Genomic DNA, 22,410 nt, shown 5'->3' on the forward strand with positions numbered 1-22,410 from the left:
TTTTGGAGGACAGATGTTCTGCAGAAACGCAACGTGTTTGATGTTTATACGTTACAAGTTCTGACCTCCTCCACCTAGGGTAGTAACTCATCCCTCACCCATAGCTGGCACTATACCGTTTTCTATCTGAGATCTATGGTCTTGGACTTGGATGTGCTAATTCCTGTGCAGGTGGAGGAGGTCAAGTGTCTTGGGGTCTTGTTCAAGAGTAAGGGAAGAGTGGGACATGAGATTGACAGATGGATTGGGATGGCGTCCACAGTGATGCAGATGCTGAACAGATGTGTTGTGGTGAAGAGAGAGCTGAGTATAGAAGCTAAGCTATCGATTAACCAGTCCCCCTACGTACCTACCCTCACCTATGGTCACAAGCTCTGGGAATGTAGTCGCGGATACAAGTGGGAGAGATGAGTTTCCTTTGAAGAGTGGCGGGGCTCGGTCATTCAAGAGGGACTCGGAATAGAGCTGCTCCTCCACGTTGAAAGGAGCCAGTTAAAGTGATTCAGGCATCTGACTAGGATACCTCCTGGATTGACAACAAATGGTGAATGTTTGCAGATAATTCAGCTTCTACCATACAAACTGCAGATAACCACAGCAATCACAAGTAGCCAGGCATGCACCCTGACCCACCGGATGAGCTGGAGGTGTCTGGGATGAGGGAAGTCTGGGCTTCTCTGCTCAGACTGAACCCAGTTAAACGGTAGAGGATGGATGGATTGACCAATTCAGAACTGAAAAATCTGGGCTTTCGTGTCACTTTTTTGCAACATGCTTGCCGTGTAATGGCCTAAAGTTGGACCTTTTGACATCTGTTGGTTGCAGCAGTAATGTACAACTTCTTCTTTGAAAGTGAATAGTCTCTGTTTCTGGTTTCCATTACACAATTTCCAAGTTTCACTACAACTTAGACAGCAAGTGGGGACTGTTTGCAGATAAATCCGCTTCTTCAATGCAAACTTTAGGTTTTAAGTCAACCAGGGGAATGATCTAAAATGAATGATTGCTTAGGAGAAAAATACACAAAGAGGAGTTTGTTTATGCAATCATGCTGACCCTTATTAACATTAAATTACATATGGATCCTTTTTTTTTAATTGTTAATGATTGATAATAAATAAGGGTTTGAGGCAGTTTCCCAATGCAATAAAAAGCTGGAGTACTATCAGGCTAATTGGTGCTTCTAAACTGGCTGTAGATACAGGATTAAAGTGCTGCATGAATAGCCTGAAAACTATGAATGTGGTGGGCAGCGTAAAGTGCTTCAGGTTGTCAGTAAGACTAGAATATCAATATCATTTTCCAGCCTGCTTTGTTGAGGGTCAAAGGTTACCAAATTGTAGTACAGCAGGTTTGTCCACAATAGATTCGCCTTGTATAGCCATAGAAAACGTTTATTTAATGTCAGAAGAAGGTGAGTCGTTGGACTGCTTTATGATTTTTTTTTTTTAACGTGGTTTTGAGGAAAATTGATCCGTGACTAAATGCAGCTAAACAGCCACTGTGAAATCAAGTCAGTTACACCAAGCACACTGTTTAAACCTTCACCACAAGGTGAAGCAAGAGCCTCGGAGTAGCACCTAGCTGCAGGAAAGCAAAGTCCAACATCTACCCCTGCTGGTCACAAATGGTCCAAATCTGTATCCATGACATACAGTACATTACATGGAAAAATATTACTTGCTGGATTCTTCGCTTATTGTAGTTTTTCCCTTTTTGCCAGAGAGGAGAGGGGGAGGCGGAGAGGCAGAGCTCATGTCTTGTAAAAACAGGCAGTTTCTTTACTCAAAGGGTCAGTTCACCCAAATTATTAAAAAAAACACAATCCCCCCTCTTATCTCAAGTGAGATCAAGCCATGCAGATAATTTTTGTTTTATTTGTCCAGGCTTTGCAATATCCGTTCTGAGATTCCTCGCTTCACGCCAAGACCATTGAGGTGAAATGACTTCATTTGTGGTGCACTGCGCACAAGCACCTCAAATTATTTTTGGTTTTGTCCAAAATTTGGGTGATTAACTGATAAAATTAATTAGATTCCCACGGTGGAGATATTGACAATTTTTAAAAATTCTAAATCTTAAAATTAGCCATATCTGATGTATTTGATGCCCTCCAGCTGTTTGAGTTTCACTGAGTAAATGGATGCTTTACACTTTGGTTTACTGCACAACCAAGCAAGAAATTGACCCTGTAATAGACACACAGAAGATACAACAATAGATTCACTAAATATATATCGATATCACTAAATTCAGCTCTGATTTGAATGGTTATTTTACCCCAAACCCTATTCAACAGTTTATATTGTGGACTTTTGTGGCTTTAGTGCTGAAATTAATAAAATTAAATACTTTGCAAGGGAGCATTGTAACTTCCATAATTTATAAATTAGTACTTTAAACCTTGAATTAAAGTAAAAGATGTTAGAAATGATAAATAAAACAGTGTTGGGCAAGGATACCGTAAAAATTAATGCAAGTTAGAAGCAAGAAAAATTCACAAAGATGTTCTTTTTTTTTTCACTACCAAAAAAAGGGAAGACCAGCAGAAAGACACCAGCAACCAGTGACCACACCTTGGAAAGTGCATAAGCCTATTTATTTCCATATTCTACCACAAGTCTACATGTGCAGTATGTGTGTAGTGAGTTTTGTTCAGCAGTTCTCAGCACGTTCCCCAAATGTCACATCCCTTCCACTCTCAGCTCAATTTTCCCCTCAGAGTGGAAATAATTTTTGGGTGGCTGGCGTGATTTGTCAGCACACTGACCTAATTGGGCATAACACATAAAAAGAACACATGTAAACAAACCCTGCTTTTCACGGGGAAATGCAAATGCGACGCATGGATGTGATTTTATGACTTCTATACTGATCATGGGGAGTGGTAACATTAATAAAGTAGCTATTAATGCGTTCAAAGCGACTTAATGACTTGTTTGAATGGTGATTCTTATCTCTAAGCGTAAAGACCCAAGACAACTGTGTTAGCAGGTCACCTAGGAAAGTAACTAAAGAGCTTGTTTTGTAAATAGGCCACAGTTTGGACATTCCTCTGTTCGCATACTGACGTAAACAGGGCAGGGATGGTCAGTACTGCTGCTGTTGGCACTATCTCCACTACAGTGGGGTGGCAGTAATGTTCCAAGGCACAGGCCAGTCACATGTAGAAACACTCAGCTGCTGTAAGCACGAGGCTCCTCCCCCTTCTTCGGTAGTGTAGGTAGAAGGACTACACATCCATGCACGAGCCCTGCAGCCACAACCTTTCACTGACATTTCAGCCTTTGTTTGAAATTCGCCTTACGTTTAGCCGTGCTTCCCTCCCAAACACACCCATCCGTGCGCACACACAAAAGAGACGGGATGGTACATCATGCGTAGGGTATATATATATATATATATATATATATATATATATATATATATATATATATATATATATATATATATATATATATATATATATATATATATATATATATATATATATATATGAGTGGCCTGAGTGGCACCGCATGGAGGGCGCATGCAGCACAAGGCCTGGGATCCCCTCGCTCCTTCTTATCAGCAGCTTAAAATAAATATTTGCTCCTTTTTTACAATTTGCGCACTGGGGCTGTTGGTACTATTCAAGGCTTAAAAATGGAAACTGTCGCCACCTTTAATTAAAAAGTGTAAAAGCCAATAAGAGATATTGGTGCCAAAACAGATGCCTCTGTTAAGGCTGTATAAGTCATGAATATAAGTAGTAATAAGTAGCTAATTCACCATTATTCCTGCAAGGACGGCGTGTACAGGCAAGCCAAGCTTTCACTTTCTGTATTACTTAAGACAGTTACGTTCATATTCTCTCTTTTTTGTTGTTGGTGTTTGTTTTTTGATTTGTTACAGCTTTATAATTATATTCAGATTTTACAAGATCACAATTATTACCTGAGGTGGTCTTATTGGAGTGTAATATATGCGTAATAACAGGTGTTCACGGTCGAGGATTGGGCCCACATCTTACACGCCGCCATAAATCCATATTTTTATGTGGCTCATAAATAAATAAAAGGCAAACTGTGGGGATCAGTGACACTCTTTGAGTCGACAAGTGCAGTGACAACGACTTGATTTTCCACACAGTAGCTCTTTTTTTTCCTTTCTTCACTCCCCCAGCCTGGAGGGACCCGTGGCACGGCCCTTATTATGATTTGTTAATATAACCCCTCTGCCTCCTTTAAGCCCATCCCTTTGCTGAATGTACCCACTGCTCATCATGCCACTTTCATACCCTACTGCACTTTCTGTGCTGGGAGAGCAGCAGTGAACCCACATGCACCTCCAAACAATTTTTTTCTTGTGATTTTAAGGGAGATTTTATTTAGAGGCGGTGCTTGTTGGCTCCAGAGTAGCGTCGTAGCGACGACACTTCTCCCTCAGTCCCTGTTAAAAGAGTTTGGCCAGGGCCAGTTGGTGCCGGGGGGTCGCCTATAGCTTAGTACTATCCTGGGGGGTGATTGCTGCGTCTTTTTTTTTTTTAAATCCCAGCAGATTTTTTTCTATTTTATTTTTTATTTTATTTTTTAAATTTTTTTCTACTTCTCTGAATATCGCCATTCTCTCACTCTAAGATCTGATACCCCTTCGAGATTTTTCCTTTCAGATCATGAACAAACTATATGTTGGGAATTTAAGTCCTTCGGTCACTGTCGAGGACTTGAAGCAGCTCTTTGGGGAGAGGAAGCTGCCAGTGGCCGACCAGGTCCTACTGAAATCCGGCTATGCTTTTGTGGACTTCCCCGATCAGAACTCGGCCATAAAGGCTATAGAGACTCTTTCTGGTAAGTGTGGATTTGATAAGTGATGCTGCTGGTGACAGGGAAATTTCACAGCGAGTTTAACTGCAAGACGAGGTTTAAAAAGCACAATAGGTCAGAGTGTCCGAAATGTGAAATAGGCTGTTAAGCAGCTCTTGTGTTATTTCTTTTACACATATATCTATATCTATATGTATATGTGTGTGTGTGTGAGAGTGTGTGTGTCTGTGTATGTTGTTCGGGACAGTGTTTGCGATCACATCCGTGTGTGCCATCAGAGTTTAGATGAACGCTCACTCATGCACGCTCCAGCAAAAATTGGATAAATTATCGATCACAGGACACACTTGGGGCTTTAGTGCCCATTTGCCTAAAGAAAGCACGAGTCGTCGTAACGCAATTAACGCGCACAATACCCTATATTTTGGGGATTCCGATAGTGCGGGGCGCTACTTTGCAATCACCCACTGGAATGTATGGGATGGTCTGATGGTTCGGGTAGGCATAATTATTTTTCACTTATTTTTTATCTTGATTTTATTCAAGAGAGCACGGCGAAGCGAGCGCGGAAAACTTGTCAGATTCGTGTTCCTCTGATGTCTGGCTATGTTTTTACGAGGTGTCTTGGAGGTGGGTCACGGGGGTCCAGAGGAAAGAGCTAATAAACAGGTAGCTGAGGGGGGACGAGGTGAGACGCTAATTCCGTGCTGCGCCAGGCCACTCAATAGTAACGAAAAGCCGTGTTTGAAAGCCTCGCCGAAGAGCGCTTCAAATTCACCCTCCGAGCCGGGTCAGCACGGGGAATTAGGAAAAACACCTACCTAGAATAGAAAGAGTACAAGTCAATTCTCCTTTGCAAATCATCTCCTCTTTTGATGTTGCATTCTTTACTGGAAGCTGAAAAAATATCCCTCATTGCACTGTGAGGGTTGTGGGAGTGGAAAGCATGGCTGCCCATTTTCCCCATAGTATATAAGCTTATCATGCTTCATTTTGGCGCCGATACCCCCCCAATTGTCACCCACAGGACCTCACCCCGAGTTGGGATTAATGTAAACGTATACAGTTTGTTCGCCGCCGCGAACACAACGCGCCCGTGTACACTACTTTTTTCAGGGGTTGGCTATTTTGAATGGGGACGCACCTACTTGGTGAAGTGATTCAAAGTGTTGGTGTGTAGGCCTACCCAGCTTGCATTGTTACTTTTATGAACACAACAGCTAACGCTACACTATCAATTGTTTTTCGTCCCTACAGGTAAAGTTGAATTACACGGAAAGGTGATAGAGGTAGACTACTCTGTTCCCAAAAAACTAAGGTAGGCCTACAATCTGTGACACACACGTTCTCCACAAACACACACGCATTGTATCATACGCCTATACTGTGCCCCATGGCAGACTTGTGTGACCTGTAGGCTTCCGCTGTGAAATATAGCGAGCAGATTTTCCCTCTTTTCTCGGCTGCCGTGTGTGATTTCTGCCACGCTGTTGCTGCTTTGTTTCCTGGCGATTAAATTGCGATTGTGTGGTGATTAGACAAAGGGAGTTGAAGGGGTGGGTGGGTGTTGGGGGGAGAGAAAAGGGCGATAAAGAAACAGTTTAGTCCCAACATCCGCACAACACACGGTGGCTGCTGCCATATCGCGTGATCTTGCAGCAAGGCCTATCCCAGTTTAAAACATGGACTCACGCGCACACGCTTGACGTGTAATAATTAATATATCCTAATTAAATCTCACCTAAAGGCTGAAATTAAACTTGGTTCAAGTTTAGGCTGAAATTAACGTGGTCCAAATGCGTTTATGTATTAACCTCCTCTCCCTACGCAAGGTTATTTTTCCATATATGTAGGCGATAAAAGTTGGGTTTCTTTATTGACTGTTGCACTGCAATGCACGACGTGATGCATACCAATCAGCTGCCTCTTTCTCCCCTATATGCATGCGTGTGGATGTATGTGGGAGTCACGCTGTGTGTGTAAGAGAGAGAAGAAGTAGCAGCTAGGGTTGACTGTTTTAGTGCGTAAATCTATAGGTCAGCCCCTCAGCTTTACAACCACGACACCACTGCTGTGTACTTGTGTTTGTGTCAGCTTGCCCACAAACGTAAGAAATCCACGAGCTTTTTAATTTCTTTTAAATGCCTGGGTATATTAAAGAAAGAAACTAATTTTTTTTACCCCTACGCGTAACGCCTGAAAAAGTCACTCGTATGTGGCAGTTTGCGCAGCCTAAACACTCCCTCGACATCTATAGATCCACCCATTTTCACAACAATGCCATTGGCTATAGGGAAAAACTACATTGCGTGACAAAAAGGTAAATATTCAAGCCCCTTGTGGAGGAACACGTGACCCATACTTTATGTGCTTCCAGCATAGTCCTCCCCCTCTAGTGCAGGCTTTCTACTTTCCTGCCTAAGCAGCCCCTTCGTGTTTTTTCCTTTCTTTTTTTTTTGCTTAACAACATTGTAGAAAAAAATCTGCATGCTTTACATATACAATGATCGAGCTGCTGTGTCGTTTTCCTTGCTTTATGGCTCGATCTAAAGACGTTTTGTAAGCTGCAAGGCGCAACATGGTGTAAAAGCCTGCGCCACTCCCCACAGTTAATGTGCACGTAGGCCATGGCAATGTTGGAGAGCCTCATAATGGCTGCCATGATGGCCCTGCACACTGCACGGCTATAGGCTGAATCAGATGGAGCAAATGTCCATACATGTGCCCGATGTGTCCAATCGGCAGTGTGTACAGCTGCTGGATGTGCTTGCATGTGCTGAAAAAGGCCTTAAAGCGGAATCCTCGCCATATGAGCGAGATCAATACTAGTGCTGTTTGAATACGTATAGGTGTTCATTTTGTAACGCAGAGCCTGCCTCAACGTGACACGTGGAGGTGCAACTTAATAGTTTGCTGTTGTTGTTGTTCGCTTGGTTTAAATACAGAATGCCTTAAAAAGTAGTGAATTTAAATTTGAAACCCTCTCCGCAGAAGTTCGCCACGATTTGTTTGGAGATTTTGCGACAGAAACGTTCGCCCAGATTTAAATTTTAAAAAGATTAAAATGCGTATTTTTTGTGTTCACTATAAGATTTAATTATCATAATTTACAGGCCTCCAGTTAATGCAAATGTCTCATCTTTTTCGTGTATAATTTCTTTTACATGTATTCAAGCTCTACGAGACATCATTGAAAATGCAATTTAGATGTAATAATATAGGACGATTCTACGCTGTTTGCTTTATTTATGGTATTTTCTAAATCTTGCATTTAAATAATTATGTTAACAACTGCAGGAATTCTCGTGGATTTAATTGCAGCTGAGCTCGATGCATATAGTTACACAGGGCTCATCAGTTTTTGTCCTGTTATTTAGGAAGCTGTGTGAGCTTTATGTCTCATCTTCAGGCCTGCTGACACTTCTTGGGTTTTGTGAGGCTGCTGTAGTTTCAGCTGCTGCTTGTTTATATATTTTTAGTTATGTTTTGTTGTGTAACAAGGTCCCTGTGCTGACAGCCATATATGGATTCACAGTTAAATTGTACCCATTTTAAAGGGTAAAATTCAGATTGATTATGGTGACTTTTTAGCTTTTTGTTTGCTAATGAGTGAAAGCCTGGGCCTTTTTAAACGTGTTTTTAAATCACCTGATCAAAAACAAAGGTGTGAGTTCATGTGGTTTTGATGTCCTGTTTGCCATTTAAATATTATTTCACCTCTGTGCAGTTTATGTGTTCACATTTCAAATAGCTTTGGAGCTATGAGCTAATTTATAAGAATAAAAGTAGCTTTTGATTTTATTTGGGGAAGTTTGGAAGCTTCTTGTCAGGGAAATGTTGAATAATTAGTTACAAATTTATAGTCATATTTTAAAGAGTTTTTACAATTATGAGGCTTGTATCTGCTGAAACTGTTTGTTTGTAGCACTTTATTAGTGTTTTAAAAATATGGATTACTTAATATAGATTTCAGTGTTAAGACAATTGTTACTCCAAATGTATATATTTATGTTAATGGACTCATACTTTAAATAATTTCTGTGTTTTACATATATATTTAATTGCCTTGACATGAGCTTGATATATAATTGTAGGTTTTAAAAATAATTGTTTATTGCAGCAATAATCAGTGGAACTCATGAAACAGAAATTCAGTATGCTTAAGAATAATTATTATTAGCCATATTTCTTTTATTATAGTTGCCTAATTTATATGTTCCTAATTAGAGTGCAATTGCAAAGGAAATTATTTTGATATTATAGTTAAGCAAAATATCTTTGTTGCATTTTTGCTCATGTGTTTTGTTTTGTTTTTTAATGGTGGCCTGTTTTTACACAAGAAATCATTTTTAAAAAAGGTTTGTCCTCCATATTAAGTTTCTTGCAGTCGTTGCTCGTGCTGCACACGAGGCACACGAGAGTGGGACTTGGTGCTAATTGATATTGGAGCTTCATAAACCGTTTGCAGTGTTGCTTGTCTATCAAACCTGAGCTGGAGTTGCACGCAAAATGACCAATGTGAGCGCTTGCTGTGAGCCTGATCAATAGTCAGTCAGTGATAGTAAGCACATGAAGGTGGTGCTTGCGGAGTAAACACAGTTAAAGCTGTCCTCCTGTAATATCATGCAGGTTTGTTTACTTGCTTGTTCAGTGACAAAAACAGACTTTTCCTCCTTCCAATTATCTCCCGGCACCTTCGACATGCCTAAATGAAAATGTGATACATTTGTGACCGAGTGCTAACTCTTGTGCTACACTCCACTGTCTTTCTAATGAGCTGTTTTGTGCTCTTCATCTACGTATTAAGCTAGCTAACAGTTGTTTAATAAAGCCAGGCCGATTACAAGACGTGCATTCTTTTCTTTTTTTTAATAATGGGATACTACGGCGTGGTGTAAACATCTGCATTGCACCACAGTGGTGCCCGTGCAGATGTGTGTGTTGGGTTGTCTGTGCACACTGAGTCAAAACACCGAAATACGATAGCCATCAGTTGATCCACTCAGAATCCATTAATACTCCCCAGTTGATCCTGGGCGAAGGGGAAGCTCTCCAATTCAGGCTCTGGTTTTGTCTGGAGTGATATCAGGAGGTACTGTATTGCTCTCCTCCAAAGCCACATCCGCTGTACCCTCCTCCTCCTCCTGTCTCCTCTCACCTGTCCATAAGGAGTGATCCCTCAGAGTGATCTGTTTTATTTAGGAGGAGATGCCACACATGTTTAATCTTCCATACAAATGTATCCCCTATTGAGATCTTGTGTTATAAAAGTTATGGCTTATGAAATTGCTCTTCATTAGCAATTACAGGAGAAAAAATGACAATTTTCTTCTTAGAAATTAGCCTTGGGCTTTTATTTTTTCTGTGTTCAGGCTACTGCATTTCAAATTTCAGCGCCTCTACAACTCTGCTAAATTTGTATAGCAATTATTAACTTTTTCATGAAAGTGAAAGAGTATATTTTCTCTCCTGAAGTGATAACAGGCTTGCTAGTGCAACAGAGTACATAGCTTAAGGGAGCAGCGAGATTAGATGTGAGAGAATTGTGAGTTCATTGTGTGTCTATTGTAGCTGTGGGATCACTGTTTAAGCTCCCCGAGAGTTTGAAACACCTTTTTAAAAAAGATCTACTTTTTTTTTTTTTTATTATAACAGAAGCTTGCGTGTGTATCACAGCAGTGTCTGTAGAAACTCACTTCTCAATGAGCTGCCACTCACATTTCACTGCAACCTGTTGCATGACTAATAGTTCCTGTAGCATTACACCCATTACAACCAGGATTTAAATAATCGGCTAGATGACTCTCCAGAGCCATAGTGAGGAGGTGTGGAAGGCGTGGCTGGAATGAGGAGGATTGCTCTGACTTGATGACTTAGTCTCTGACTAAGCCGTCCAAATATGCTAGAAATAAGGGAAGTAAAACAGGAGTGGTCACTATTTGGAGATGGTTTCACCTGAAGGAGAGTGTGACAGCGGGAGAAAGAACTAGAGAGGTGCTATGTATCATCATCATCATCCAAATGGGAGATGAAGGGGACAGCTCTGTGTTTTTGTTTGTGACCTCACAATCGTGCATTGCTGCTGCAATTTTTATCACGATGGAATAAAAAGTGTAATGAAAAAGAAGTCTGTTGTGAAGGGAAATGAAACCCTCATGATTAAAGACGAGAGGCTTAAAGTTGCCTTGAACTGAGACACCTGAAGACATTTTATTTCAATCTGTAAGTTTGTCCCTGAAGATATGCTGTCATTGGCTTTCTGTAGAAGATGATAGAAAAAGTTGAAGTTCTGAACTTATCAAGACTAAAAAGTTGCATTTCTAATCAACTAGGTGCTCCGTGGCACACCTGTCCATCAGGTATGCCAGATACGTCACCTAGTTTACCGGTTGCTTGGAGATAAGTGTGAGCGCTGCCATGTCAGGCTGTTTGGAGTGGTTGTTTGGGGACGCCGTTATGCTAAACAGGGTTTGATGAAATACTGGAATCTAAAACGTGCTGAACATGAATGCTTAATGACTTTATAAGTCATGATTATGAGTGCCACAGTTTGTACCCAAGTTCTTTTTTTAAGGAAGTCATTTGAAAGTTGTAACAGCTGCTAGGTCTCTCTTTCCTTTTCTACATCATCCCTCTGTTGCTCAGGCTGGTTTCCCTCGTGTGTGTGTGTGTGTGTGTGTGTGTGTGTGTGTGTGTGTGTGTGTGTGTGTGTGTGCACGCGCCATGTGAATATAATGGTTGAACATGACACAGGATGACACAGGAGAGACAGAGAAGCTGTGGGGAATCCCAGCTAAAAGCAACATGCCGGATGTAAAGTTTAGTGTTTCTGCCATTCAGTGTGCCAGCACACAAGGGCGTGGTGTCCGTGGAGGGGAGGGCAGCTGAGGCGTACAGCAGGTGGCATTTCTCACACAGGCAGATCCCGTCCTTGTCCCATATCATCACCATATAAAACTGCTACCCTGATACTACTTTAGAGCTCTGATGGGTTTTGAACAGGTGAAAACTTCCAAGGAGCCAATCAGAGTCTGACATGGAGCGAGCCCAGAGCCAAAAATGCTTACATGCAGAGGAGGCACTGTGTCACTGGCTTAAAACTGTGAGCTGGAAATACGGTCTGCCTAAAGATTCACCCTGGTCAAATGGGCTTCATAATCCTGTCAGGCTTTCACCCTTTTCTCATTCTCTTACCTTGGTTTTAAAGTAGAGATGTAGCAGTGGAATTAATTTCTCTTATACATGATTGCCCGTTGGTTGACTGGTAGTTGACCTGTCAGTATCAGAGATGATTATTGTACCTACCTGGTCTAATCCAGAGCCCTGGTACCAGGATGCCTGTAATTAACATTACTTACAGCAATTTTAAAATAAATGAATAAAATGTTGAATGCTCCAAAGAGAGGAAAAACAACCAAATGGGTAGAAAAAAGAAAGAGGAGAGAGCAGACAGGCAAAAAATTACCAGGTAGACTCAAATTGATGGCAAAAACATGAACATTTTCCACAAACATCCATAAAACAAGATTCTGGGTGACTTGTTGACTTGTTTCTTTTCTCTTTTTCTCCTGTGTTATTCAGGGCTCCAGACTGTCAATGTTTGGTCAGGTTTTATGATCATTATATTAGGCGTTTTTGTGTTTGTTTTTTTCATTTTCTTTAATGCAGGCTGTACATATGTTTTGGAAAATAAAAATACACAATTATAGTTGAATGTTGAATGGAAATGGTATTTAAAGACATAGCCACAGCCTAGCAGGCAACTATGGGGAAAATTTCTTTATCAGCTTGTTTTGTAAGGCTACTGTTAACATTGGGTAACATGGCAAGAGATTGCACGTGCTGTTGTTCCGATATAAATGCCCTGTAGCTGCAAAACAATGTGGAGACACTGAAGGCAAGGAAGACAGCTTAAATAGAAAGAACCTTAAAAGACATGCGGATTTCACTGGCCGAGGTACAATAACGAGATGCATTGAGTAAATTGTGCAGAATGTGGCGGTGCGAGTATGATTAATGCATTGTTCGAAACGATCTATCTAACTGCACAATGGCACCATATGACACAAGCTATGCAGGGATTCGTGGAGTCCTTGAAAAGCAGCGCCTCTTCTCACAAGCATTTACCAACAGGGTCGCCTGGCAAATAAGACCAAAAAACTCAATAAAAACAAACAAAACAACATAACTTGCATGATCGTATCATGTGAAGATGACTTTTAATATCTTTAAATTAAAACTGTTGTTTTAAAAAAGAAAAAAAAGAAAAGGTTTTGCCCATTTGGTATGTTTTCATGCCTGAGTTTGGAGTTTTTCAGTAAACGGCTGCCTGCCGCCCTTATTTGATCTTAAATATACATTATTATTCACGTTAAGATAAGATAAGATAAGATAAGTTAAGATAGAACTTTATTAATCCCTCGGGTGGGTTCCTCTGGGAAATTCGATTTCCAAAAAAGCACAGCACCGACAGAAGTTACAGAGTTATACACACACACATATATATAAATACAGAGACAATATAAATAAAATATACGAAGGGGATAAATAGAATAAATAGGAATAAAAATAAAAATACAAGTGAATTGCACATTTCAAGTATTGAGTCTATTGCACCGTTGACTATTTACAAAAGTATTGCACAAAAGGTATTGCACAGTGAGGTGAAGAGGCACTACAGCTTAGTTGTTCCCTCCTTTGTCCTCCTGTTTCCCCTCCCTCTCCCCTCCAGAGAGGAGTTAGGGAGTTAGAGCACAAAACAGATGCAATAGCACCAAAATCTGGTGGTGGTGCTACCATTTGTGAGACTTTGGTGGCATTTGGTGAGGCGAGAGGGAAAGTTCTCCTGAAGCCTTGCTTTTAGGAGCTAAATAGCAGCTATATGTGTTTATTCAGAAGGCATTTATTACCCTGAAAAACAATATTATTGCCAATATTAGGCAGTTTTTCTTGCAGAAATCCAACTCCTTTGAGTCTGAACACAAAGTGCGCTTTAGGCTGGTCGCCCCACTCAAAAGTTTCTAAACCCAGTTTCATTTCCAGGAACTTCCAGATTTCCAGACAGCTTTTTAAAAAAAAATTTATTCCCCATGTAGCGGCAGTAACATCGTTTGATATTTATCCGCGAAGAGAAATGCCACAAGATACAGTCCTCTGACATTTACAGCATCTTGATGTGGGAGCAAAACTGTGTCATTGTGCTGTTGAATGCGCGTGTGTGTCCATGTGTGTTTACAGGTCGGGCTTTATTCAGGTCCAACTGTTCCGCGTTGCCACGGAAACCAGTTTTGAGTGTTTTGCTTTAGTTAAAGAAGCAGAGCTCGAACTTTCAGAAATTAGACCCAAAGCGCTCCGGTGAATAGAAGGACCTCGCAAGCTGCAAAACAAAACGTTTCCTGCTTTTTATTTATTTATTTTATAGAACCCCCTGAGATTCACCCTGCAGCCGATCACTTTAATAACTCTTGATATCAAAATTGCAAGATTACAGATTTTGTTTGTCACAAACTGCTGTCAGTTTGGGCATCTTGTAATTTCCATCCATTCCCAGGAGAGTGGAGAGTGCAGTCCAGGCGTGTATCCGTGGCTTGGGATATGGGCGGCGCAGTGGTCAGAGTGCTGATTTTATATGACAGTGAATTCACAGCCGAGTAAGGTGCCTCAATAAAAATGCCTGTGCAAAGCTGGCACTTCAAACCTTCAAGTGCTCATTTTCTTTCCACAAGTGCAGCAGGGAAAACTGCTGAATGGGCTGTCCATCTATGTCACAGCCGCAGCCCTTTTGTGACCTTTCTTATTTATGAACCCTCTCGCGGCCGTCATTTCCACCCTTTTCCATATGTATGCAGCAGAATCACTACCACTGCCACCGCCATCAGAACAAGTCATCTACAGTAGGGTCATCGCACAGCTGAGCCTCCGACACAACCTAGAGCACAGTCCGGCTATTGTGCTTTCCCTGTTTCGCACTGTTTCTGATGGAAGAGGAAGCCACAGAGAGGACTTCCGAGTCAAAGATGAGCATGTCCCACGTGCATACTTATAGGGAGAAATGAGCACTGCTGATAGAGGGCAGCATTTCTTTCCCCGTCACTGAGGCTCATGGGGAGGCTGTGTGAGGCCGTTAGTGTCCTTTCTCAGCAGGGTATGTGTGGTCTGCTCGCAATCATTAGGATTTCCAGCTGTTGCAAATCACATTAAACGTTAAAGCACATTGAAATCATGTATATTCTCACATTAACCATGTATGCCCACTTCTTGAAAAAGAAATCAAATTATATGTATCTGAAATCTTAAGATACTCGATCTTCTTCCCCATGCTGAATGCGAGACACCTCCTTCACTTGTATCCAGCTGTAACATTAAAATAAAACTTAGCAAAAACATCCCAACCCACACAGAGCTGGACGAATCCCTAAAATCACATTTTAGTTTTAAAGCCGAGTGAGTGAATATCAGACTGCTTTAAATGTTTAGTATGCTGTTTTCAGATACTCTACACAAACAGCTACTTTTACTTTGCATGTTAAACAGGAAGCAGTCACATTAAACGGTCTTCTTTTGAAGCTGTTCCTCAAACTAACTAAAAATAAAAAAATAAAAAATTATATATATATATATATATGACTTAGTGTTTTTGTAGTTATGTATTTAGCAGCATATATGACTTAGTGTCAGCATGAAAACTAATAAGCCTTAGACAAAATGTCAATCTGTTCTTTTACTGATTTATTCATTTTTATTGAAAGGAAACATGGTTATTCTGTCTTTGTGATTCAGTTTTTGCCACTTTTAAAAATTCTGGTTCTTAGCTACAGTGTCCTTGGGCCATGTCAGTGTTAGCAGTGCTGCTTTGCATTTGTGAATTGTGATATACAGTGAAGCCTGTTGTGTTACACTGGTATGCCTGAGTCTGACTTTGACTTGGTGAGCCCAGTGATGAGTTGGGTGATAAGCAACAGGCAGGAGCTGGAGAGTAGGACAAATCCGTCTGCGGCCCTGCCAAGTGGCCAAGTTCACGCCAATACCCAGTCAGTTGCTTTTGGATGAGAAAAACATGCATGAGAAAACTGGATATGGCGATAAGCAAATGGAATGACAGGAGTCTCGCATTTGCATGGAAACACAAAGGACCTTAAGGGAGTCCTTTTGATCGTATCAGACCAAACGGCAGTTTGCAGGCAGAGCTGGAGAGTATTTTCATATAGACGCAGCAGAGCTGCTCAAAAAGAGCCGTGAGCAGAATGTGAAAGAAACAGTATCAGCTTGTAAATAGTTGTCGTCTTGCTGACCCTTAGCTAATATATTTCAGGAGGAGTTAAGCAATTTATTGTGAAGTGTTCAGTCTGTGTGCATCTAACTAAAAAGTCTATTCTAAGGGATTCCTGTGGGTGCAGGAGCTGCTGCGTAGCATAGCGTACACGAGGAATACAACTGTATGTCCTTCCTGTGAGTTTTAAATTGTTACATTCACATATTTGTAATTACGTCGTGGTGAAACAGCATGCAGGAAACTGCCAAACAGCAATGTGATTTAGCAGCTGACTGATTCATTTGTGTGTGCGTTTATCGTGGTCTCCTTGCATGTATGCTGCCGTTGTTGCCCATCCAGCAACGCAGAGCCTCTGTCTCACACATGCAAACAACATTATGACACTGATTGGTGAATGAGCTCTCCCTGTCAGGTTAAACGAAGCACACGCTCACACAAATCCAATTAAACTTGAAGCAAGCGTGCATTGAGGAGCACAATCTAAGAACCTGAAGGAAAGCACGAGGGCATCTTCAGCCCACCAGGTTAATAAATATTTGATACTGAGGCAGCCATGCGTGTCTTCTTGTTCAGAGTGTTGGGAAAGTTAAAGAGGGTCTTTGCCTTTAAGCACGGTGCGACCAGAGCCGCTTCTGTTAACACGCTTCTGCTCAGGTGATTTTTATTTTTAATAATTATAAATTCCAAAAGATCCAGCTGCAGCTCACCTCCTCTCTCCAGGGACTGTCACACACTTCTCGCACTGCAGTATTTGGTGCCTGTCTTCCCTGCATCCTCCTCCTTCCTCTCCTCCTTCTCACATGTTCATGCTTTGCCACCTAGATTGCGTGAACTGTCTCCCACTGCATCCCGCTGGCTGTGACGCCACTGCTCCCCTGGCACGGAGTGGTAATGCAGAATGAAGCCTGCTATGTCTTAGCATGAGTTGGTGTAAATAGCTTAGAACTGTATGTTATGTATAGTAAGCTGAATGTGAGCCGCCATATCAGATAGCGCAACGGAGACAAGCGACTTATTCTTAGTAGAGTTGTGGTTGCCGCCATTCAGATCCTTCAACAACAGTAGACGTATGTGTGGCCGTGTCATTGCGTGTGTGTATTATGCCTCTGTGCTACTGCCAACCTCCCTTCTCCCCCCACCACCGCCCCTCCGGTGGGAAGCAAGAGTTCATTTCAGTGATGGCAACTGAGATGGTTTTGTTTCAAGTGGTGTGAGGAGTGACTCCAGGCTGGGAGGTTTCCGGTCGCTTAACGTTGCGGGACGATAAATTACAGGGAAATAGAGTGACAAGCTTCAGAGGGTAGATTGTTGAGGAAGAGACAGTGGTGGTGCAGATGTGGAGCCACTGAAGATGACACAAGTGTAATTAGAAGGGACTTGTGTTTGTTCTTCCTTTTGTCAAGCGCAATTGTCGTACCCTTTGATAGAAGCACCGAGACACGCACCCCGGGCATTGGTGAAGCATTTACGGTATCACAGTTACAGTTTCCTCCTTTATTATGGTACATTATTAAAGATGGCGTATGCCTATGTAGGATTCATAAGCCAGGTTCTCTCTCTCTCACACAGTCACACACACAGACACACACACACACAGATGGACCCTGATTTGATCAAATCACAGAAATGCCACTGAGGGGAAAAAAATGCAGTTTTATTTGCTTTTGCCGTCTTTTCGCTCGTCGTTGTAAAATACAATCCACCGCTGCAGATGTGAGGTCTGGTCACGACGAATGATCCCATTACCATTATGTGGCTGTCACAAGCTCGAATCCGCCAGGGCCTTCACACCGAGATGGTGCTTTTCAGGGCAGTTGTTGTGGTTGTCTTGAAGAACTGGCAGCCCGTTTTTCAGAACAGCCTTCACTCCTAATAACCCCTTCAACTTAGACAGGGTGTTTGTTAAAGAGGGGAACCAGGCTCGTTTGTTTTCTGCCAGGAATGATGAAAGCAGCCGGCCTGTAAATACTTGCAGATTTGTTTTGGTGTTTCTGTGGAGGAGTGGCGTAAACTCGAGTGCGACTAGAAACAGTTGTTAAATGAGTGGACTTTGACATCCTGCTTGCCTGTCATTGTTATTAATACTTTGGTTGCAACTCAGGTGGATCTAAGAAATGCAGATCTTTAAAGGGGGTTATTTTCAGCCTGTGATTGTCTTTAAGTAAAACTGCACATTAGATTTGGCAGAAGTCTGACCCTTGTATACAATATATCCTGTTTTTGTGTTGCTGCGTTTGCAAGTTGTAGCAGTTTGTTACATAATCAAACCTGGAAAGCAAACAGTAAAGAAACATAAACTGCTACTCGGGCCGCAACTTCATGCGCGTTGAAGAGTTGCTGCAGCTTGGCAGACGTTTAGACTCCACTGAGCTCCTTCTAGTCCCATATATAAGAGACTAGAACAACAAACCTTTCCCTCAGGCTTTTTCACAATCGCCAATAACTCTCTCTCGCCTTCTCTGTCTCACTTTAAATGCTATCCACGTAAATAGGCATTTCCACCCGCTACCCGCTGTTGTGCAGATCGGCTTTCTAACCCGAGGTATCGATGTCATCCTAGGATATTTACACAAGTATTTATTGGTTATCGATCAGGGCCGGTATCCCTGTCAGCAGCTTCCATAATTGAATTAGTCTATATACTACATTCCCACACAGTGTGCAGGCATCTGCCAAACTCCTCCTTCCTCACCCAAATCAACTGCTCCTCACGCTGAAGCACACGTAGCTCTGAATCCTTTCTATTTCCTGTGCGCTTCCTGTCGAGCCCCCCACTTCATTTCACAGAGCAGATCAGGATTTGGAGCCATTTTAGCCGCAGGATTAAAGTCTGACAGGGATAATGCCACTTCAGCCACTTGTGAGTCACGTGACACAAGATGATCTAAGGTTTTGGGAGGAGCACTATAATGTAATTAATGTATCGGAGGCTCTAATCCATTTGACTCCACCCCCTCGTGGAGCCGGATGGCCATAAACCTTAAAAGCTGCTCTTTTCCCCCGTAGAGGACAGTGAGGAAAACAGAGGGGTTGATGAGCGCCTCTTTCTCCTTCACGCTGCTGCCCCTCCACACACTCCCTCTTCTAAATAGAGCGGCCTGTTCACGTTATTTTAACCTTAAACCGGCACGCACGAGTGCGTCCTATGTACTGTACATAATCCCACCTCCTTCTTAATCTCCTGATGGCTTATCACCGTTACTGCATTTTACCCAGTTATGTAAAATTGCTGCAAGTCAGCAGCTAATTTAATATCCTACTGTTCCTACTTGTCACTGGATCTTTTTCGTATTCTTCACTAGCATTGTTATTTTTAAAAAGGTGTCACATTCGTGGAAAGTTTACTTTAAGTTTGCTCTTGTCAAATGCAAGCAAAGGAATTTACTTTTAATGTGTGCTTGTTATTTTATTATTATTTTTGTTTTTCTTGCATTCCTAAAACTGCTGGGACTTTGCATTTATTAAAGGCGCTAAAAAAAATGTTTCAACAATCAGCTGAATATTTATTGATTAATTAATGTTTAACTGCTTTTATTTCTGTCCAACTCTTAAATGAATTATTATTTCCGATATTTGCGGCTTTTTAAATAAGCACTTAAATACTGCAGGATTAAAGGTCAGGTGTTGCTTCTTTAATTTAATTAGTCTAAACTGTAATAAAGGTGAGAAGGAAGACTGCAAAAGAATAGGTGTAAACCTGTATAAATATACAAAGTAGGCTTAAAATAAAGTTAACCCACCAAATTTTAAAATAAACATGGCGACCGAGGCATCGTTAATAAATATTTCCCCCAATTTGGCGGTGATTTCCTGACCCGGTGTTTGAGAACACACTCTTTCCAAAAGCTGCGTTGTGCCGATGTTTGGAGATTAAGGACTCCACAGTGACGGCAGCTGCGACTGGCAGGGGTGTTTTGAAAGATGTTGCTCATTGACCAGACGTGCAGGGTTTCTGTTTCCCAGAGGATGAATCTTCACTCACCTCCTGCTAGTTACCGTGCGTATTTTCGCTCTCTGTTAGGAACTTCCCTGCAGATGGAGGTGGGGGAGGTGGGGGGCAGTGCATTCAAGTGTGTGTGAACAAGTAAAGCTTGCTCTCCAGAGGGAGCTGGAGGGAGAAGTAAGACGGAGACGTTGAGAGACAGACTGTAGAGAGAGCAGCAGACAGAAAGCAGGAACAGTTTGAGGGCTTGCGTAATGTTGAGTGGTGTGCATGTGTTATTGATCCTGGGACCTACACCTATGGCAGACGCGCTGAGCCTTCCAGCTACGGTATAATACCTTATGGTTGGCAGATTAAAGGATGAGACCTCAGGAACAAGCTGCACAACTCAACATAAAGCAACAGAAGCAGCCATGAGGAGCAGCTAGCAGCGGACCCACACACTGCACCGCCGCAGTATGAGCTGGTATCCACCTGTCAGTAGCTGTAGGCACTGAGGTGTGTGAGAGGCAGACACAGGAAATGCATCAGTGTGTGCATGTAGAGAGGAGTAGACAAACTAGTCCGCTATACTGTACATTAATGTGTTTTGGATGTGCATGTGTGTCCCCGTTGTCTGGCTGTATGTCTGTCACTGACTGTGCTGACTTTGTGCTTTGTGACGGGGACAGAAGGGTCCTCGGTTTCTGGAGGAGCCGGCAGGCATTTGATGTGCACAGGACAGGACGGCACATGAGGAGCACTCTTGAATTATCTTTCTGTTTATTATTCTTCCTTCCCCCCCCCCCCCCCCCCTCCCTTTTTGTTCTGTTGCTTGTGGCTCAGTGGTGAGGGAAGTGGTTTGAGCGCCAACGCATTAAAATGTAAATGCTGTAATTGCAGCTGATTGAATGTTTTCTGCATTTTGCGTGATTACCAGAAATTACTTTTTGAACAGGATTACACATAATGCTCCACGTCCCTCGTGAATTAGCCTATACGCTTAGTTATGAGTGTAACACTCATTCCCGTGAGCGTGATCTGTGAAATCACAGCAAGTTTGGCAGCCATGCAATTTACACAATTAACTTTTTTTTTTAAATTAGCACAGAGAAATTACTTTTCAGTGCAGCAGAAGTCTGTGTCCAGTATTTAACTTTAGAAATAAATATAATTCTAGAAGTTTTTGAGGAAAAAAAATGTACATCTTTTTTTACTGATTATCTTATGTTATAATAATTTGGATTTGCAAAATACAGGTAAATAGGTGGCTCCTCGTTTGAGCCATAAACCTTTGGAAGCTCGTAATGCTAATATATACACACAAAATAGAAGAGATTTTAAGACCTTATTTTACTTTTTTTTTTTTTTTTTTTCACATGGGAATCCTGCAGTCCCTACCATCCCATTCAAGTATAACAACAGTTTGAAAATTAGATTTATATGTATTAATTTGGGAGACTAATATAGGCTAATAGAATACTATTCCCTTAAGAGCAGCTGTTTATGTTATGTTTTCTGGATGTTTTCTCCTTTATTACTCAGTACAGTAGGGATTTGATACGAAAGTGGGAATAGAGAGTGTGTGTGAAACCGGAAATGATGTGGGACGGACTCAAACATTCCTCATTGGTCAGCGCTTGGTAGCGACCTCGCAGTCGTGTCTAGAAGCTCTTCAGACCCCCAACGTTTGTTGTTGCTAGGTTTCTACATGGAAAATTGTGAGCACAAACAAGAAACAGCAGCTTCTCTCAGCATGAGGAAAAAAAGGTAACGTAAGGCACATTAGCAAGAAAAGAGCGCTAGCCTGTATTGTGTTTACCTCGTTAACTATGAATGGTTTAGCTTACAGTAATTAGTGAATGTAAGTCAGCAGATATCAACTGAACGTTTTATGTAAAGCCTGGTCAGTTAAAACAGGTCTGGTTCTTTTAACTTTTTTTTTTCTTTGAATAATTTAAACTTCTTTATTCCACCAGAGACATTACAGAAGAGATACGTGGCACTAATTCCCAGACAAAGGGTGGTCGAGCTTCCGGTTTTTTAAAAACAAATAAGCTCTTTAAAACGGTATTTTTGAGGCGACGTGGATAAAGAGTTTTAGGCTTGCTTTATCATATTTTTCTAGTGTTACTAAACATACAGTTCCCATTTCCTGGTGACCGTTGAAATGAAAGTTATCTGAGATAAGTATTTAAAAAGGAAAATCAATGGAAGGTAAGATGGCGGCTGCGCGGAAAGTCTTTGTGTTCAGAGGCCTTGAGTTCATTTAAATCTAGTAGGCTGTTTTTACATGTAAAGAACATGTTTACATTTTTTAAATGTTAGCACAACATTTGTTTGTGTTATCTTAAAAACAAAAAGGGTTGTATTATTAGTGCACTTAAGGCCAATGGTTAAAAAAAGTCAGA

General features: G+C 41.5%; 1 protein-coding gene across 5 annotated transcripts in view; it reads left to right on the forward strand.

Moving 5' to 3' along the window:
• Positions 1-4,258: 4,258 nt before the first annotated feature.
• igf2bp2a (insulin-like growth factor 2 mRNA binding protein 2a) overlaps positions 4,259-22,410 on the forward strand; it is a 69,332-nt gene continuing 51,180 nt past the window's right edge. The window contains exons 1-2 of one of the 5 annotated variants that reach the window (XM_085384218.1): positions 4,259-4,829; positions 6,063-6,123. In XM_085384218.1, the coding sequence (XP_085240344.1) occupies positions 4,655-4,829; positions 6,063-6,123 (236 nt within the window). In that variant the 5' untranslated portion in view covers positions 4,259-4,654. Of the gene's footprint in view, positions 4,830-5,103; positions 5,304-6,062; positions 6,124-21,623; positions 21,770-22,410 lie in introns of those variants that run through there. The other 4 variants (XM_085384220.1, XM_085384219.1, XM_085384221.1 and 1 more) reach the window with 4 other exon arrangements.

Source organism: Rhamphochromis longiceps, linkage group LG16, assembly GCF_057381845.1.
Source record: "Rhamphochromis longiceps isolate RC_006_pf linkage group LG16, R_longiceps_female_GT1.1, whole genome shotgun sequence".
NCBI lineage: Eukaryota > Metazoa > Chordata > Actinopteri > Cichliformes > Cichlidae > Rhamphochromis > Rhamphochromis longiceps.